This window comes from Desmodus rotundus, chromosome 11 (genome assembly GCF_022682495.2).
Source record: "Desmodus rotundus isolate HL8 chromosome 11, HLdesRot8A.1, whole genome shotgun sequence".
NCBI classification, from domain to species: Eukaryota; Metazoa; Chordata; class Mammalia; order Chiroptera; family Phyllostomidae; genus Desmodus; species Desmodus rotundus.
In genome coordinates this window covers 4,075,675-4,091,354 of record NC_071397.1, presented here as the reverse complement: position 1 = coordinate 4,091,354, position 15,680 = coordinate 4,075,675, and the positions used below count along the sequence as shown (strand labels likewise).

The window sequence follows — 15,680 nt, the reverse complement described above, 5'->3', positions numbered from 1 at the left end:
CATACAGCAGCATTGCACTTCCCTCCCCCATGGCTCCAATGCCACACAGAAGGGTCCAGGAGAGGAAGACCCCACTTGAGGCTTTAGCTTTTCAGGCAGACAGCTAGTACCTGATCTCCCTTTTCTACCATTCAGGAAGTGCTCAGTGAATTAGTTAAACTTTAATCCTTGGAATTGTCTCAGCCACAAGCAGGTGTAATCCAGCCAGTGCCCACCCCAAGCTTTGCTGCTAGAGTCTACCATATAGCCCCAAGACCAACCCTGATTCCTGGCTCTCTGGGCTCTGTCCTTGTGCCTCTTCCTAGCCCCTCTCCTCTCTACCCATCCAGGCTTCTCACCATCTTCCCAGGAGAAGCGGTAAAAGTCCTCCAATTTGGGTGACTCGGGCAGGTGGGTACCCCTCTCGGGGTCATAGCCGATGTTCTCTGCCTGCCGCCGGGCATGCCGCAGGATGGCCCCTCCCAGGTCCCGCAGGCGGACAGCTGCTCGGTGGAAAATTGTGTCTTTAGCATTATACTTCATGCAGTTGGTAACTATAAGGTTAAAGTCCTCCTCAAACTCCTCCAAGGTGCGGTACAGATGGGACTCCAGCTTCCGCCTCATAGTAGAAAAATCCATTGGCTTGGATATGAATTCCAGGTAATCTGGAACCTAAACATATAAAACCTGTACATTTACAACAACCATTTACTAGCCAAACAGATGCACCCTTCACAGGCACTTTTGCCTCCCCATTTTGTGGTTTGGCCATTCTGGGCTAACTCAGAGCCCCAGAGCCCTGGCCCACCCTGGCCTGCTGACCCCTAACATGGGCAAGTGTACTAGCCTAACCAGATACCCCCAGGTTTTGTATACTCTGTCACCAACCCCCTCCTGGCCTACTCAGACCCTGTTGCCAGTTCAAGAGGGGCTCACTACTCAGGAAGTAGGGTGGGGGAACTTGCCTCACTCAGGTTGACAGGTTCAGCAAAGATGTGTGCAGGGTCCTTCTCCTGCAGCAAGTCCAGGGTCGTCCTCAGCAGAACATTGAATGGCATCAGCTCTAGCTCCATGGCAGCCTGCTGGACCTTGATCTGTGGGGAGGTGGGGAGAAATCAGGACACCGCCCCCCTACCTCTGCCACAAAGAGGCACTGGACTTTTTCTTGATAACTTGACTTTTTGTTTAACAAATTTTATAATAAATTTTCACATGCTATTATTAAGCTGACCAGTTTATAAGGAACTAGCGCTTAACTTACAGCCTAGAAATAAAGAAACTAACACCTACCACTATGTGGATGTTTCCTATGTATCAAGCACCAAACCAAAACTTAGAGTAACAATAATCATACAGTTGACAGTTGAATAGCACAGGTTTGAGTTAAGCAAGTCCATTCATACATTGATTTTTTTCAATAAATACTATAAATGTATTTTATCTTCCTTATGATTTTAACATTTCCTTTTCTCTAGCTTACTTTATTGTAAGAATACAGCACATAACACATATAATATATAAAATATGTCAATCAACTATTTATATTAGCAGTAAGCTTCCAGTCAACAGTATGAAATTAGTAGTTAAATCTTTCGGGAGTCAAAAGTTATATGTGGATTTTAAACTAAGTAGGGGGCCAGAGCCACTAATGCTCACACTTTTCAAGAGTCAACTGTAAGAATAATTAATACTTTTACAGTCCTTTCTAAGTGCCAAGTAACATTCTAAGCATTTTACATAACATAAGTGAGTACATGAGAGGTACAGATGAGATATTTTACAAACAGGAAACTGAGGCACAGGGAGACTGACTGGCCCAAGGTCACAAAGCTACTAAGGGACAGAGCTGGGACTCAGTCCCAGGCAGCCTGGTTCCACGGTGTGTGCTTTTGATGGCTACGCCACACTGCCTCTCTATTTACATTACCTCAGTTAGTTACCACAATAACCCTGAAGGAGAAACTTATCCCCCCCATTTCACAAATCTGAAATCTGAGGTTTGGGAAGAATATGATGAGTCCTCACTAACCCAAGGTCACCTGGTAGAAGAGAACAGATACAAGATTTGAACCCAGGTCTGCAGGAGTTTGAACTCGTCCAAGGAACACAGTGATGACATAAAATGTGCCTTGGGCCCAAATTCCCACCTACCATGCTGAGATATTGATCTCACTGGCCTTTGGAAGGTCTGGGTTGGCCTGGAGTGACTGGGGCCTCCAAGCTTGCCCCTCAGGCAGCAAGCAGCCTCCCATATTTACAGTAGTATGCTGGGAAATGATATTTTCTGTGTGTGCCTATTGTGCAAAGGTTGGGAAGCCATAGATCAGACTATGAAAAGTCCTGCCTCTTGGCTATATCAAAACAGGCCCGCTTGCTTCCTTTTCCCTTTCATTTCTGTGAACCAGAGGCAGGAAAAAAAGCCCAGCTGCAGACCCAGGCCTGGGATGGCAGACAGTTTGAACCCATGCAGAAGGTCCTGAGACGCCCTCCGTGGCCATCCACCCTAGATATGGCAAGAGCTGCCCAGTCTCAGAGGTGGAAATTCAGGCCTTGTGCTGAGGTTCAACAGTGAAGTGGGAGTTCGGAGAAAGACAGAAAGGAACATCTTTAACCCAGGCCTATAAAGCATGCAAGTAATAGCTACTAGTCCTGGACCAGAGAAAACCGCTTGGGCTGACCGTTCATTCATATAGTACTCGCTCTTGCCACGTGCAGAGCACTGCAGCAGACACTTCAGGGAGGCAGAGCATCAATAACGATGATGATGGCAGGCACTGTTCTATGCTCTTTAAATGTGTACGTCATCTAATCCTCACAACAACCTTATGAGGTGGGTTCTATCATTACTTCTGTTTCACAGTTGAGGAATCTGAGGTGTAAGGAGATTTAGTACCTCACTCGATGTCACCCAAGTATAGTAAGTGGCAGTCAGGATTTAAACCCAGGCAGTCTGGTGCCATAGTTCATATTCTTAACTACCTATCTCAACATTCCCCACACTCAGAGGCTTAGAATACCCTTGAATAGAGGTTGGAAAATTTACATGACTCAAGACCATAAATGTTTAAGGGCCTAGTGAGCACCCTCAGAAGCTCCCCGGCCAGAGATGATGTCTATGAGAATGGCCTCAGAAGCTTTTCAAAATACTTAAGGCCAGGCTCCCCTTGAGAGTCCGAGTAAGAAACTCCAGGATTGGCCCAGGTACATATTAAGCTTATGCTGAACCCCAGTGAGAAGCTATCAGCAGCACAACAGAGCAGGCTGGCCTTGGAGCAAGAAGGGCAGAAAGTTTATACCAGGCAGGGGCTCCAGGTCTCCTGTAACACACTGACAGTGGGAGAAAAAGTTCTTGAACAAGAGCCAGGGGGCTCAGAGCTCCTCCTCACCTGCTCCCGCTTGAGCTTCTCTCTCTTCCGAATCAGCTCAATCAGCAGCCGGGCCCGCTCCAAGTCATGCCGGAGCTTCTGCCAGTATTTCAGCTCTTCCTTCACGGCACTTGTTTTCTCATCCTGCTCTCGCTGCAGGAGGGAAGAGAAAGGAAGGAGGAGCTAGAGGCCTTCTTCCTACTCAAAGTTCTCTCCCAGTTCAAACCTCATGGGGCCTTCGCAAGTAAGAGCCCCAACCCCCTCCTTGAACTGTGGTCCCCAAAAGCTCCCCACACCCCCTCTCCGCCCCATTCCTTCCTCCTGTGTGCTTCCCTGACCTTATAACAATGTCCCTTCACTGTAGCACAATAATTGTTGGGGTGAGATCTGGGACTGTTTCACCTACCTTTGGGGACACCAGACAGCAGCTGTACCCCTCAAGGCTGGAAATAATTTCAGAAGGAAACCACTACACATCTCAGGGTGGAAAGAATTTCACCCTAGACTCTAGGACCTAGAGCTGTGACTTTGGTCTAGAAAACAGTGTTCTCACTATAAACTTGTACTGACTTTAGAACACTACCACCACCACCAAATACATGATTCCAGACCTAGAAAAAGTTATAGTATAACAGGGGGAAGGAAGAGGCTCAGGATTTGACACACAAAGGCACAGTAGCAAAAAGACAACAAAAACTGATCAAGTAGACTAAATACAAAATGCTGAGAGAATATAAAATAGAGAGGGTCTGAGTGGGTTGAGGTTAGGTCAGGGAAGGCTTCCTGGGGGAGGCAATCTTTCTAGGTTTTCACATGTAGTGATGGACATGGATGAGTAAAGCAGTAAGGAAGGCGTCTTTTGGAACTGAAGGAAACACAAGGCAGAAGTATGGAGGCAGAATTAGTGATTCTCTGCTTGGTGAGAAAAACGGGCTGGCCAGAGCAGAGGAACCACAGGAAAAACCACAAAAGCCAAGGAAGACCCAGGATCCAGCTGACAAGAAGCCTCAAATGCCAGGAAAGCTAGCCTGAAGCCTGGACATGGCTTGCATGGAGAGAGGAAATACATTCTGGAAAAGGAAGTGGCAGGATGGAAAATGGTGTGTAAGTCACTACCAGTTGTAGAGCAAAGAAAGAATTAGAGACTGGTGACCCCCTAGAAAGCTATTGCTGAAACTGAAGGTACATGGGTGAGCAGTGTAGTAGGAGAATGGAGGCAAAGCGCCGTATACTGATAAATCTCCTGAAGAGTTTGGGGGATGATTAAATGTGGCTCGTTACAGAGGGAAAAGTCAAGAGTAACTATAAGGTAGGGAACACCTGAGGTCAGGAGGGTGGTTTCATGACAATAATGAGGAAATACATTTACTAAGAGGAAGATAATGAAATCAGTTTCCAATACCTGAGTTACAGGAAATAACATCTATATGGACATCTATAGTTCCTGTGCCCTAGAGGGACTGAGAGCAGAAAACGAGGGTGAGGACGAGATGAGAAACCTGGAGCGACTGCCACAGTTACTTACAACTGTGAGAGTGGACAAGTTCTCCAAGCAGGCAGGCAGGCAGCTGAGCCCCTGGAAATGTTACCATTAAGGAATAAGAAGTGGGATGGGCACAAAGGAGGGATGCAGTCTGTGGCGTAGAGGAGGCGGGAAATGGTGTCACAGAGAACGTCTAAGACAGGTGTCAAATGGGGCCTAACAGTCACTAAGGTGAGAATCTGAGAAAAGACTTGCTGGGCTGGGGGGAGGTCACTGGTGTTCCAGGGGAGCATGCGGATCATTCTGAGCAGGGATCGGATATAAACGTGCACCTCAGGACTCCAGTTACAAAAGGCAAAAGTGAAATCAGACAGAACACAGAGGGCACCAGTCACGTGAAGCACTGCTTCATCTCTGGAGTAGCAGTATGGGAACATTTAAAGGCAGAAGTGATGGAGCAAGTGAAGAGGGAGAAAGAACTAAATGTTAGAAGTTTCTCAGGAGGCCTCTACACTTGCAGAAAACACTAAATATGTAGCAACTCCAGGAGCTAGTGGCTAAAAGGCCATGGCAATTGGGCAGGCTACGCACTACAGCTTAGGTGGTAAATTTGTGTATTTTCTATGAAACACTTTTTGGCAGATGGCAGTAGTGTTTTGAGGAAAGTGTGCCTTTTCCTAAGTCATGCCACGTGACTGCCTGGCTCTCATTTATCCTACTTCTTCTTCTCTGCCACCTCTGAAGGGCTTTCTCCACATATACAGAAAGTTGGGTTTGCTCTCCACTATCCCCTAGAATCTGCTCCGAAGTCAAACCTCTCCCATCCAGGAGCTGCTGTCTGGTCTGAAGAGCTCTATAGTGCTGGAGCTGGTTCCTGGGAGAGACCACCTAGAGGGGTGATCACATAAAGGCAAAGGATACACACAGGGTTGGGGGTAGGGGGAGCCCCAGCCATCATTCCTTCTCTTCCACTCTCCATCTCCTTTGCCCCTCCTCCTCCAAATCACCATGTCACCTACCTGTTCAGCGTTTCTTTGGGACTGCAGGTGGGAGTGCAAGCGCCGGATGAGGGGGACACCATTCCGTGCCTGCCGCTTCAACAGCCAATAGTTGTGAAGCCGCTGCATGAACTGGGTTTTCCTCTGAAAGGAGAGACCACTACAGATCTTGTTCAACCTTGAGTAGAGGCACAGGGAAGTGAAATGCAGGATCAGTGCGTAGCCCAGATTATAGCCTCCTCTCCAGACCCTACTTCATTTCTGAAGCTTATAAAGAAAGACAGAATAAAGTAGCCAAATGCCTCACCTCAGAGAAAGGCTTGAAAAGGACAGCCAAGTTAAGCAGCTCAGATTCACCTGACTTTCCTCCTCCTGCATAGCAGTCCTAAACCTCCAAAAGAACCCTCTCCCAGAAACCCTGTTTCCTGCAGTCCTGAACTCCTGAGAAACAGGCCTGTAGCCCAATAACCCTAGCCTTCTCTCGATAAAGGCAGCAAAAGAGAACGGGAACTTGAGTAAACTATGGGCAATGTGGTCACTATTTCCTGTGGCTGCGGGTCCCGCCAGACAAGGGGGTTAGTCCATGGCCAAGCTGGAAGGAAAACTAGTACGAGTCCAGCAGGCTACTCCCTCCTGAGCCTAAATGCAACCCCTTGGAGTTGTATGACCTCTGGTTTTTCATTAAAAACCTCAGCAGCCTAAAAATGTCTAATGTTTAACCAAACTGTATATTTATATGCATCTAAAGGTATAAGAGGACGGAGAATCTGGAAACTTAGCTGGCTAAACTACCCTAAAAGAGAAGTCTTAAGTTCAGAGTTTAAGCCAGTAACAAGTGGAGGGAAGGGAAAGGGGCAGAAAGGGAATTCACAAAAGCCTACAATCTCTATTCTAATGCCCACACTGAAAGATGGATAACATTATTCCCATGTTACAAAAGATGGAAAGGCAGCTTAGGAACAGAGGCTGAATAAATGTCAAAGTTCCTAATGCAGCTAATATGATGATGGAGCTGGGGTGGGATCTGAATCCACGATCTCTTTGCTATACCATGCTGTGTTCCATAATTGGTTATCCACCAGGTAAGCAAGGCCTCAGAGCTCCTGTGGTGTTTCCACTGCTTTGTCTTCATCCCACTCCACTGAAAGGAAGATAAGCATGGCTGAACGAGAAGGTAAGACCTAAGAAGGATGGCCATATTGGACTCGGTATCACTCACCTAGGCCTCGCACCTTTCCAGGGTCAGACATTCCTGCCCCAAAGCCAAGCTTACAAAACCAGGGCCTAGGCTTTTCCCCAAAGAACAGACCCCCCACCAACGCCCATGCCAAGCACACCTGCCCAGATGCAGGCAGCCCCCTCCCTCTACAACCTCTTGGCTCTGGAGGGTCCCAATAGCATTTGTGCAGATAGGAAAAAGAGTAACAGTAATAAAATAGCAGCAGCAGCAGCCACCATTTATTGAGTGCTTACTATTTGCCAGGCACTGTGCTAAGTGCTTTACTTGTATTATTTATTTCTCACAACAACCCTATGAAGTAGGTTCATTTACAAATAAATATCCTAGAGCTTAAAGAAGTTAAGTAATTTGCCAAAGGTTACACAGGTAGGTAGTGATAGAAACAGCATTCAAATGTAGGTCTGTCTGGTTCTTAGCCAGCCTGCAGGAAACATCTATGAGAGCAGACACAACAAAAAGTCTGGTCCCAGGACGTACCCACCCTACAGAAGGGGACTAAGCATTCGCCCACTCACCTCAAGGAAGAGGGTAGCCTGGAGCAGTTCTGTGACTAGAAGATGTATTTCTAGTCGATGGAATTCTAACTCAAGCCATGGCTTGTAACAAGAGTCTCTCCCTCCTAATCTTCCGCACTCTTGTGTCTTCTTCCCAACTGACAAGTTTCGTTGCCTGTTTTCCTCATAGAACTCATTCTCACTACCCTCTAGTACTCCTTTCTCCCAATTCTTCTCATCAAGTGAGACAGACAGCAGGTACAGAACCTACAGGCATCACGAGCTCCAGCTTGTGGTCTGGAGCCTGCCACTTTCCACCTGGTTCCAGCCCTTAGAACAGGACTTGGCATATAGTAAGTGCTCAATAAATATCTCATTGAATAAATAAAGGAGTGAACAACTTTACCTCCTGTGGCCCACGGTTTCTTCATCTGGGGGTGTGGGAGAAGGTGCAAGGACTACATTAGATGAATTATCTCCAAGGTTCCTTCCTGCTCTAATACTGTATACTTTTCCATGAATATCACCCTTGAGATGAGCCTCTGCAAGAAAATCTCCCACCCCTCCAACAGCTCCAGCTACCTCTCTGATAGTTTAACAAGTACATTGGTCTCTCCACACTCAGTGGGCTTAGTTACACAGCTGAACTGAGTGATCCTAAATCCAAAAGCTTCTCAAGAGGAGCTCCCCACTCTACCCCCACCCCTCCCAGAAAATCCCCATCATTCCCAGGACCAAGCTTTCTGGACAGCAGAAATCCGTACTGACCCGGTCAACTGGAAGTAGTTGTATCACTGTAGGAGATTGTGGAAACATGTGGGGAGGGTTTTAAGTGTCACAAAAACCAGGCAATGAAGGAGGGGATTCAACTGGCATTTACAAAGACCACTGATGCTAAGCATCTAAAAACACCTGGGACGGTCCTAATAATGAAGAGTTATCCTGTCCAAAGTGCCACCTGTGCCCCTGTTGAAAAATACCGCCTTAGACATCCTGTCACCTGAGATTCTAAGCAACTTGAGTGTTTGTCTCACCTTGAACCAAAGGATATACATTGTTCTGAGGACATAATCAAAACTACAAACCGGACTAGGCAAGCCCAGGGTCCAAAGGAGAAATTTGAGGGCACAGAAGAGAACAGACGTTCACCAACAGTGCTTAGGGAAGGAGGCCTGGCTCAGGGCCAACACCAGCCCGAGAAGAAACCATGAGTCTCTAGGGTACCCTCCTGGGCAGGCTCACCTATAAGAGGGTATCTGTGGGACAGTGACCAATGGGACAGTGGAGGGCGTGTCTCGACCCACTTCTTCGGGCTCTTTCTTGATCTTTTGCTTCAAAGTCATCTTGTTCTTCTTGGGCACTCCCTTAACAGAGCCACCTATTCCCCCCTGGCCTTCATCTTCCTCTTCTTCCACCTCTTCCTTCTCTTCCTCCTCCCCACAGCCTTCCTTCAGCCCTTCCTCATCCCCAGCCTCACTGAGGCTTTCAGGGGAGTCGCCCTTCCTTCTAGCAGTGGCAGCACCTGGCGGCGAGTGGGCCTCACAGTAGGCAGTCTTGCGCACTGTGAAGATGGTGCCATTGAGGCTGGTCTCGCGCATGGGCTCAATCTTCATGAAGAGCCCGGCCCGCTGTGCACATGTCACATGGAAGGCCGTGTAGCAGTTCATCTTATGGCACTGGATGGCTGCACCCAGCCCCTTCTGCTTGCAGATATAGCAGGTTAGTTTCCAGCGGGCAGGTGGGATGTTGTCAATGCCCTCGATGGGCTCCAGGAACACGGTGTTAGCGAAACAGACTTCAGGGATCCAGATGGCACACACCACATGGGCCCAGTGCCCATCGCTGGTCTGTTTGAAGGCGCCACCTTTATTGGGGCAGAGGACGCAATCCACAGGTCGGGAGGGAGACTGCAAACAGCAGCGGCATAGCCACTGACCCTCAGGGATATAGGGGACTCCATAGCACTCCTGGTGTACAGCCAGGTTGCAGATGTCACAGAAAAGAATGACATTGCTATTGTGGCATTCGTCATCGAGGCACACACAACAGAAGGCGTCTTCGTCAATGAGTGACTGTTGGGCCCCACTGCTACGACTCTCCAAGTATGACTCCTTCTCAAGCCGGTCCACCAGCAGCTCAAAGGTATCTGCTGACACCAAACTGTGCCCATCTACTCGCCGCTTCTCATTCACCATGTCCAACCAGGCAAAGTCCTCCTCATCCATGTCATACTCTACCTCTGCATCCAGGTCTTCAGGTGGTTTCTCAATGTAGCGGTAGTAGGCAGCAGGCAATGGGGGTGCTTCTGGCTGACTGCCTGAGTCCACCAAGCGGAAGCTGGGCTGGGGGAGGTGGAAGGAAGTGCCAGGTGCATGCTTGGAACAGGACTCCTTCTTCTTGCCCTTGGATGAGGGCTTTTTGGACTTGCCAGGGAACTGAGGCTGCTCGCTATTTTCCTTGTTACTATTACATTCAGTGATATCCTGGGCGGTCAGCTCATCCTCTGTGATGATCTTGAGTGGGTCATAGATGCTGATGCGATGCAGGCGTCCATCAATGTCCACCTCAACAATCCGCTGGGCCTGGGCATATGTCAGGGTCTCCCGGGTAGGTGAGCACTTGAGACTGTAGGGGGATGGGGAACGCCGGCCCTCGGCATTCTGCCGTGACTTCTGCTGAGGCTTCCTCATGGCACCTGGGAAACAAGGGAACAGGCCTAAGGAGAGAAGGCCAGGAGACACTGAAGTGGATACACTTATTCACCCTTCCATCTGATCAAGCAGCCAACCAAAAATTGGACTGGATGTTCCCTCTGTCCGAACATTCTGCCCCCCAGATGTCCTCATGGCTTGCTCCTTTGCCTCCTTCAAGCCTTTCCACAAACACCACTTCTCAGTGAGACCTTCCCTGACCACTTTATCTAAAATTGCAAATCCCTTTTCCCTACCAGCAATCTATTATCCTGCTTTATTTTTCACTATAATACTCACCATCTTTTACTGTGCTATGGAATTTATCTCTTTATCGTGTATGTTTGCTTCCTTCTACTAGAATGTAAGCTCCATGAGGGGAGGGATTTGTACTTGTCTTGTTCACTATACCCCCAGCACCTGGAATGGTGCCTGGCTCCCATAAGTACTATATTTATTGTCTAAGTATTTCTCCTCTCATTCAACTAATGTATTAGTTGAATGAGAGGAGAAATAAAACATGCATGATCCCTGCCCTCTAGTTATATCTGATTAAAGGGACAGACAAGTAAACAGATCAGCACGACGCAAACATAAGGATGTGGGACATCTAACTATGGAAAAGGAGGGGTGGTTAAGGCTTCAGAAAAGAAAATAAGAAGAGCACCCGTTTTCAAGCTCTGGACATGCACAGTGGTCTCATCAAAGGATCACAAATTCACGGGACTGGAGTCTTCTTCCAAACCTTCTTACCGTGATCAGAAACCCTATCCCCCGATCATGCCCAGGGCTGAAGGGGTGAAGGCACACGAAATACCTATCTCATGCAGTCTAAGGATTTCGAACTATAGTATTCAGGGTTTTATCTGCAAAAGCAGCATTCAGGATGCACTGGCTAGTCCATCTCAAAGCAAAAGCTCTGCAAGTGGCCCCAAGCGGCACTGAAGGTGTAAGCTGACCCATGTGAGTCCCCGTTAGTCAGGCCAAGGTGGCTGGGGCCACACCCGTGGTGCACTCGCAATGCATTCTATTTCACAGAGCCCCTCTCTTTCCAAACACTTACATCCAGTCTACGCTCGTGCAGCAAAGAGTAAGCCCTGAAGTTTCCTCCCTCGCTCTGTGGGTGGACGGAACTACCACCAGCTCAGAGGACCCGGGGTAAGCGGCTACCCCGGCCATCACTACCAGGAAAGATCTCCCGGGATGCGCTGCCCTGAGGTGTGTGGGTAGAGACTTGACAGGGTGTGAACAGGAAGAGGATTTCGAGGAGAAAAACAGTTCGACATCTTGGTTGAAAAACCGACCGTCCCCATCTATGACACGGAGGTGATGGCGAGGATGATGAGCACACTTTTACAAACTACAGAGCCCTTCGCTTCTACTATTTCTCACAAACAGTCTGGGAGGCAGAATAGAGATTATCCCTCCACTTCACAGATGACTAAATAAAAAGTTCAGGAAGGTGTCACTTAGCCCAAGTGATAAAGCTCCCATTCAAACCCAGACCTTCGATCATCGTCCTGGGAGGACAGACCACCACAGAGATGCCCCGGTCGGGCGAAAAAGAGGCTCCGGGGCAACCTCGGGTTTATTCTTGACCCCACATGACCCGGAGAGTCGCGTAAGCTCTCTGTGCCGCTGCACTTTCACGGGAGAATGAAATCGGTAAAACCTACTGCGAGGACCGCTGTTTGTCAGGCAGGCATGATGGCGCTCCCCACTTAAAAGGCCTTCCAATCCCGCAGGGTGACTGAAACTATCCACAACCGAAGGAGGCCGTCCCACAGCGATCCCGTCCGGGCTCCAGAGGCCCTGGGCCACCACGCGCCTTACAAAGGCCTCCTCCCCCTCAAGGGTATGGCGACCCTCACGCGGGAGCGAAAAGCTGCCTCAATACCCGCGTGACGGCGGGGAGAGGCTGTGCCCCCCCGCCCTGCCCCGTCGATGCGACGCAGCCCTCCTTCCCGCCCAGGCGGCTCGGGCGGCTGGCCCCCCGAGCAGCTTGCAGCTGCGCAGACCGCTCCGGCCCCACCCAAGCCTCCAGACGCGGGTGCTGCAGCTCTAGAGGGAAGAGGGCGCTGCTGCGGACAAGGAAGTGGGTTCGCCCACAAGGAGCTTACAGTCTAGTTTTTGGCGGGAGTCTCTCACCCCCACCACCTTCCCACAGACGCACCTCCCAGTAACTCTCAACACCCCCAGAGGCGACTCCGCACCCCCTGGGCCTCGCGGACCCGCACCCCCGGGGCCCCGAAGAATGCAGACTTTCTGCAATTGGTCTGTACCCCTGCGCCCCTCAAGAGATACTCATGAGACGAGGACCGCAGTCACGTCTCTTTCCCCTTTAAAGGGGCACCATTTTCAGAAGAATCTTCACCCTTCAGAGGGGCGAGGAGGGAAATAATACCTCCACCTCGGAGGGGAGGGGGCGAGCGCGCCAGACCGACTGACTCGAAGTCCGACCCTCGGACAGAAAACGAGCACCAGCGAACCAGCGGGGCACAGGAGTGAGCGCCCATTGGCCGCCTCACCTGCCCGTTAAAAAACCCGGCGGGCTCAGGGACACTCAGGGGGTGGGACTCTCCTCAGGCACGACCAATTGGAGAGCGTGGCGGGGGCGGGGCTCGGCGGCAGAGCTTCCAGAGCTAGGGGGAAAAACAAGATGGCGGCTGCAGGAGGGGGTCCTCGCTTTTCTGCTCCCCCCCTCACCCGCCTTCCTCTTCCCCGCCGCCGCCCGCGCTCTGGGAGAGGGCTTTCGCGCCGCCCTCGCCCCGCTCGGAAAGCCCCCCGCTTCCCTCCCCAGCCCGCGCAGTCCCTGGTCCCGTAGGCCCCGCTGCCCCCGCCCCCGCTCCGTCCGGCCCCGCAGACGCCCCCATTACCTCAGCCGCCTGCCCGGCCCCAACGTTCGGGGGACCCTGGGCGCGGACAGGCCGGCCGTCAAGCAGGTCGGCGCGGCCCGGGGAGCGGAGCGCGGCCTCCCGCGCTGGCCTCCGCGGCCACAGTCGTGCCCCCTCCCGGCCCGCGCTGGGCCCCAGCCCGGCCGCCACCACCGCTCCCGGGGGAGGAGGGGGAATGGAGCCGCCGCCGCCGCCGCCGCCGCTGCCGCCACGGAGCCGGGCCGAAGGGAGGGAGGGATCAGCCCCCAGGCAGGATCCGCCCCTCCGGCCTCCCCCCGCCACCTCCACCCCTTCTCTCGCTCCCTCCCTGGCTCTGCGGGCTCTCCCGCGGAACGGGAGCGAGAGCGCGAAAGAGGGGAAAACGGGAAAATATCCCCCCGCCCGAGTCGGGCGCAGCGGCGGCCGGGGCGGCGCTGAGGAGCGCGGAGCCGCCGCCGCCGCCGCCGCCACGGGGCACCGTCCCCGGCTCGGCCTCACGGTGGCGGTGCGGCCCCGGCCGGGCGCGGAGCCTAAACGGGGTCTACGCGCGCCGCAGCCCCGAGTCACCCGGGCCCTGCGCCGGCGACACTGGGGCGCAGAGGCTGGGACACTGGGGTGTCGTCGGGCGTCCCTGACGAGAGTGGGCCGGCTTCCGCACCCCGTGTGGCCGCGGGGCGTCGGCGCAGTCTGGGGCAGCAGCCCCCCCTCTGGCGTCTCGAGGGCCCCGGGGCAGTCAGTGAAGTCGAGCCCGTCTGTGGTTTCTCGAGGGGCAGGTGCCTGCACTTCCCCCAGAAAGTCGCCCCCGGCTCGGACGGAGGACAAAGGTCCCGGCGACGTCCGTCCCCTCCCCCCCCAGTGGGGACAGCCGGGAAAGACCTGCCCCCGCTGCCTACAGGTGAGCGTCTGCCTGCTCGCGGGACCCCCGGAGACGCAGCCCTGGCGTTCCCTGGTGCCCCCTCTGCCCTCTGGGTTGAAAAGAGCGAAGGGCCAAGTTGGCCAGTCCACTCGGGGACGTCTGGTAGCTGGTTTTGCCACCGCGGGCGCTCGAAGCGTGCTCCGCGGGAACCCGATTGGGCCAGGACTCGGTTAATTAGGGCAATAATTGGCTTTCTGAAAGATGCTCGACGAACGACAACCGGAGGCTGCAGAGGTGCTCAGAGTGGCGCCCGTTCCGCGGAGTTGGAGACGACGGCTCGCCTGCCTCAAGCCTCACGCACCGGTATTTGCAGATGTTTGTGCAGGACGGGTGGATAAACCGCCTTTGAGCAGGAAGACGAGCGACGTCTTTTGAAAGCGTTTCCTTCGCCCACGCTGGTGGTGCAGCTTAGTGAAACTTCCACATCGTCTTGGCTGGTTCTGAAGATCGAGGACCCAGAGTCTGGAATCAGGATGAACGAGGGTCCAGTGTTGGGACCCAGGTCTCCCACGAGTTTAAACTGACACGTACTGCTACTGTTGTACAGACGCTCGTTGTCCCGAGGAATTTGAATACATTGTGTTTGAGTTTGGAAGTTTGATGAAAGGAAACTAGTTTGTATTACAACAATGTTTTCCTGTTTTACGTGGTAGCACCTGCTAGCAACGTGATAGCAAAAATACTTCTGTTAACCACTTTTTTTTTTTTTTAAATAAAAAGAGTGACTTGTGGAGCTAAGCAAGGGCAGGGCGATGATTTTAAAACTGAAGATGAAATAGTATGAATTAATGCCGTGTTCGAAGACTAAGGGGAATAATCATCTGGAAGGAAGGTGTGGAAGAAAAGATGATACATTGTGGGAGGAAAAGTCCCGGAGGCAAAAGAATATTACAATTATTTTTAGTTAAGAAAAACAAAAAACTGAAGACTAATGGAAACGAAGATACTGAATTTCATTTCTTGTTCTTTGAAAATGTAAAATAAAACCATTTATACTTATGATTTGTAACTTATTTTTTGATGCATGTTCTTTTAATTTTATTGAGCACAATTCCATTTGTGTGATTGGGAGCTATATTTTCCCACTAAGTTAATGAATAATTACCTTGAGAAAATGCATTGGTTCCCACTTGTAACACTAAGTAAAATAATGATTTTAATGCTATTGACAATGCATTAAGTCAACCTAATACATTTAATTTCTAAGTTTTTCTATTTAAAGGTTTCATAGAAAGACATTCAGCTTAAGCGTTTCCCTGCCATTCACAACTTCCAGTTTTTTAATGGTAACATTATAGTTGATCTCACTTTTATTTTTGACATTTGGGGTTGTGTTCTGTTTGTGTAGCAGCACAAATAACCAGTTCACTGTGATGTAATCTTAAATGTAACATGGGACAATTATGTTCTTCAAAACAAATTTGGAACATGTATCAAAAACCCCAGAGGCACTAAATTTAATTCACTTTAATCTTTAGCTATTTTAAAGAGTTTAAATTCACCAATCCCTGGCCTTTCCATTGAACCATACAATAATTAAGTTCAACAAACAGAGGCAGTGACCTTTGATTCCAAATAGTAGTTTTAAAATCCTGCATTTCTAAGTAGAAACTAACTAAATTGGAGTAGGAGAATGTTCTTA

At 50.6% G+C, this 15,680-nt stretch overlaps 1 protein-coding gene and 1 non-coding gene across 6 annotated transcripts in view; one reads left to right on the top strand and one right to left on the bottom strand.

Moving 5' to 3' along the window:
* The window catches only part of BRPF3 (bromodomain and PHD finger containing 3), a 33,256-nt gene extending 19,893 nt beyond the window's left edge, over positions 1 to 13,363 (bottom strand). For 2 of the 5 annotated variants that reach the window (XR_008425536.2, XM_053913868.2), the window contains exons 1-6: positions 13,126 to 13,363; positions 8,802 to 10,254; positions 5,847 to 6,003; positions 3,366 to 3,497; positions 945 to 1,073; positions 339 to 651 (exon numbers count right to left, since the gene is read on the bottom strand). Coding sequence is in view for 4 of the 5 variants with exons in the window: in XM_053913868.2 (XP_053769843.1) it covers positions 339 to 651; positions 945 to 1,073; positions 3,366 to 3,497; positions 5,847 to 6,003; positions 8,802 to 10,249 (2,179 nt within the window). In the remaining variant the exon portion in view is untranslated. Of the gene's footprint in view, positions 1 to 338; positions 652 to 944; positions 1,074 to 3,365; positions 3,498 to 5,846; positions 6,004 to 8,801; positions 10,276 to 12,777; positions 12,892 to 13,125 lie in introns of all 5 variants that reach the window. The other 3 variants (XM_053913867.2, XM_053913866.2, XM_053913865.2) reach the window with 3 other exon arrangements.
* A 77-nt stretch (positions 13,364 to 13,440) lies between these two features.
* LOC123479471 (uncharacterized) lies at positions 13,441 to 15,037 on the top strand. The gene is made up of 2 exons (XR_011650564.1): positions 13,441 to 14,017; positions 14,240 to 15,037. It is a non-coding gene; the product is annotated as an uncharacterized protein (transcript).
* The last annotated feature ends 643 nt before the right edge of the window (positions 15,038 to 15,680 follow it).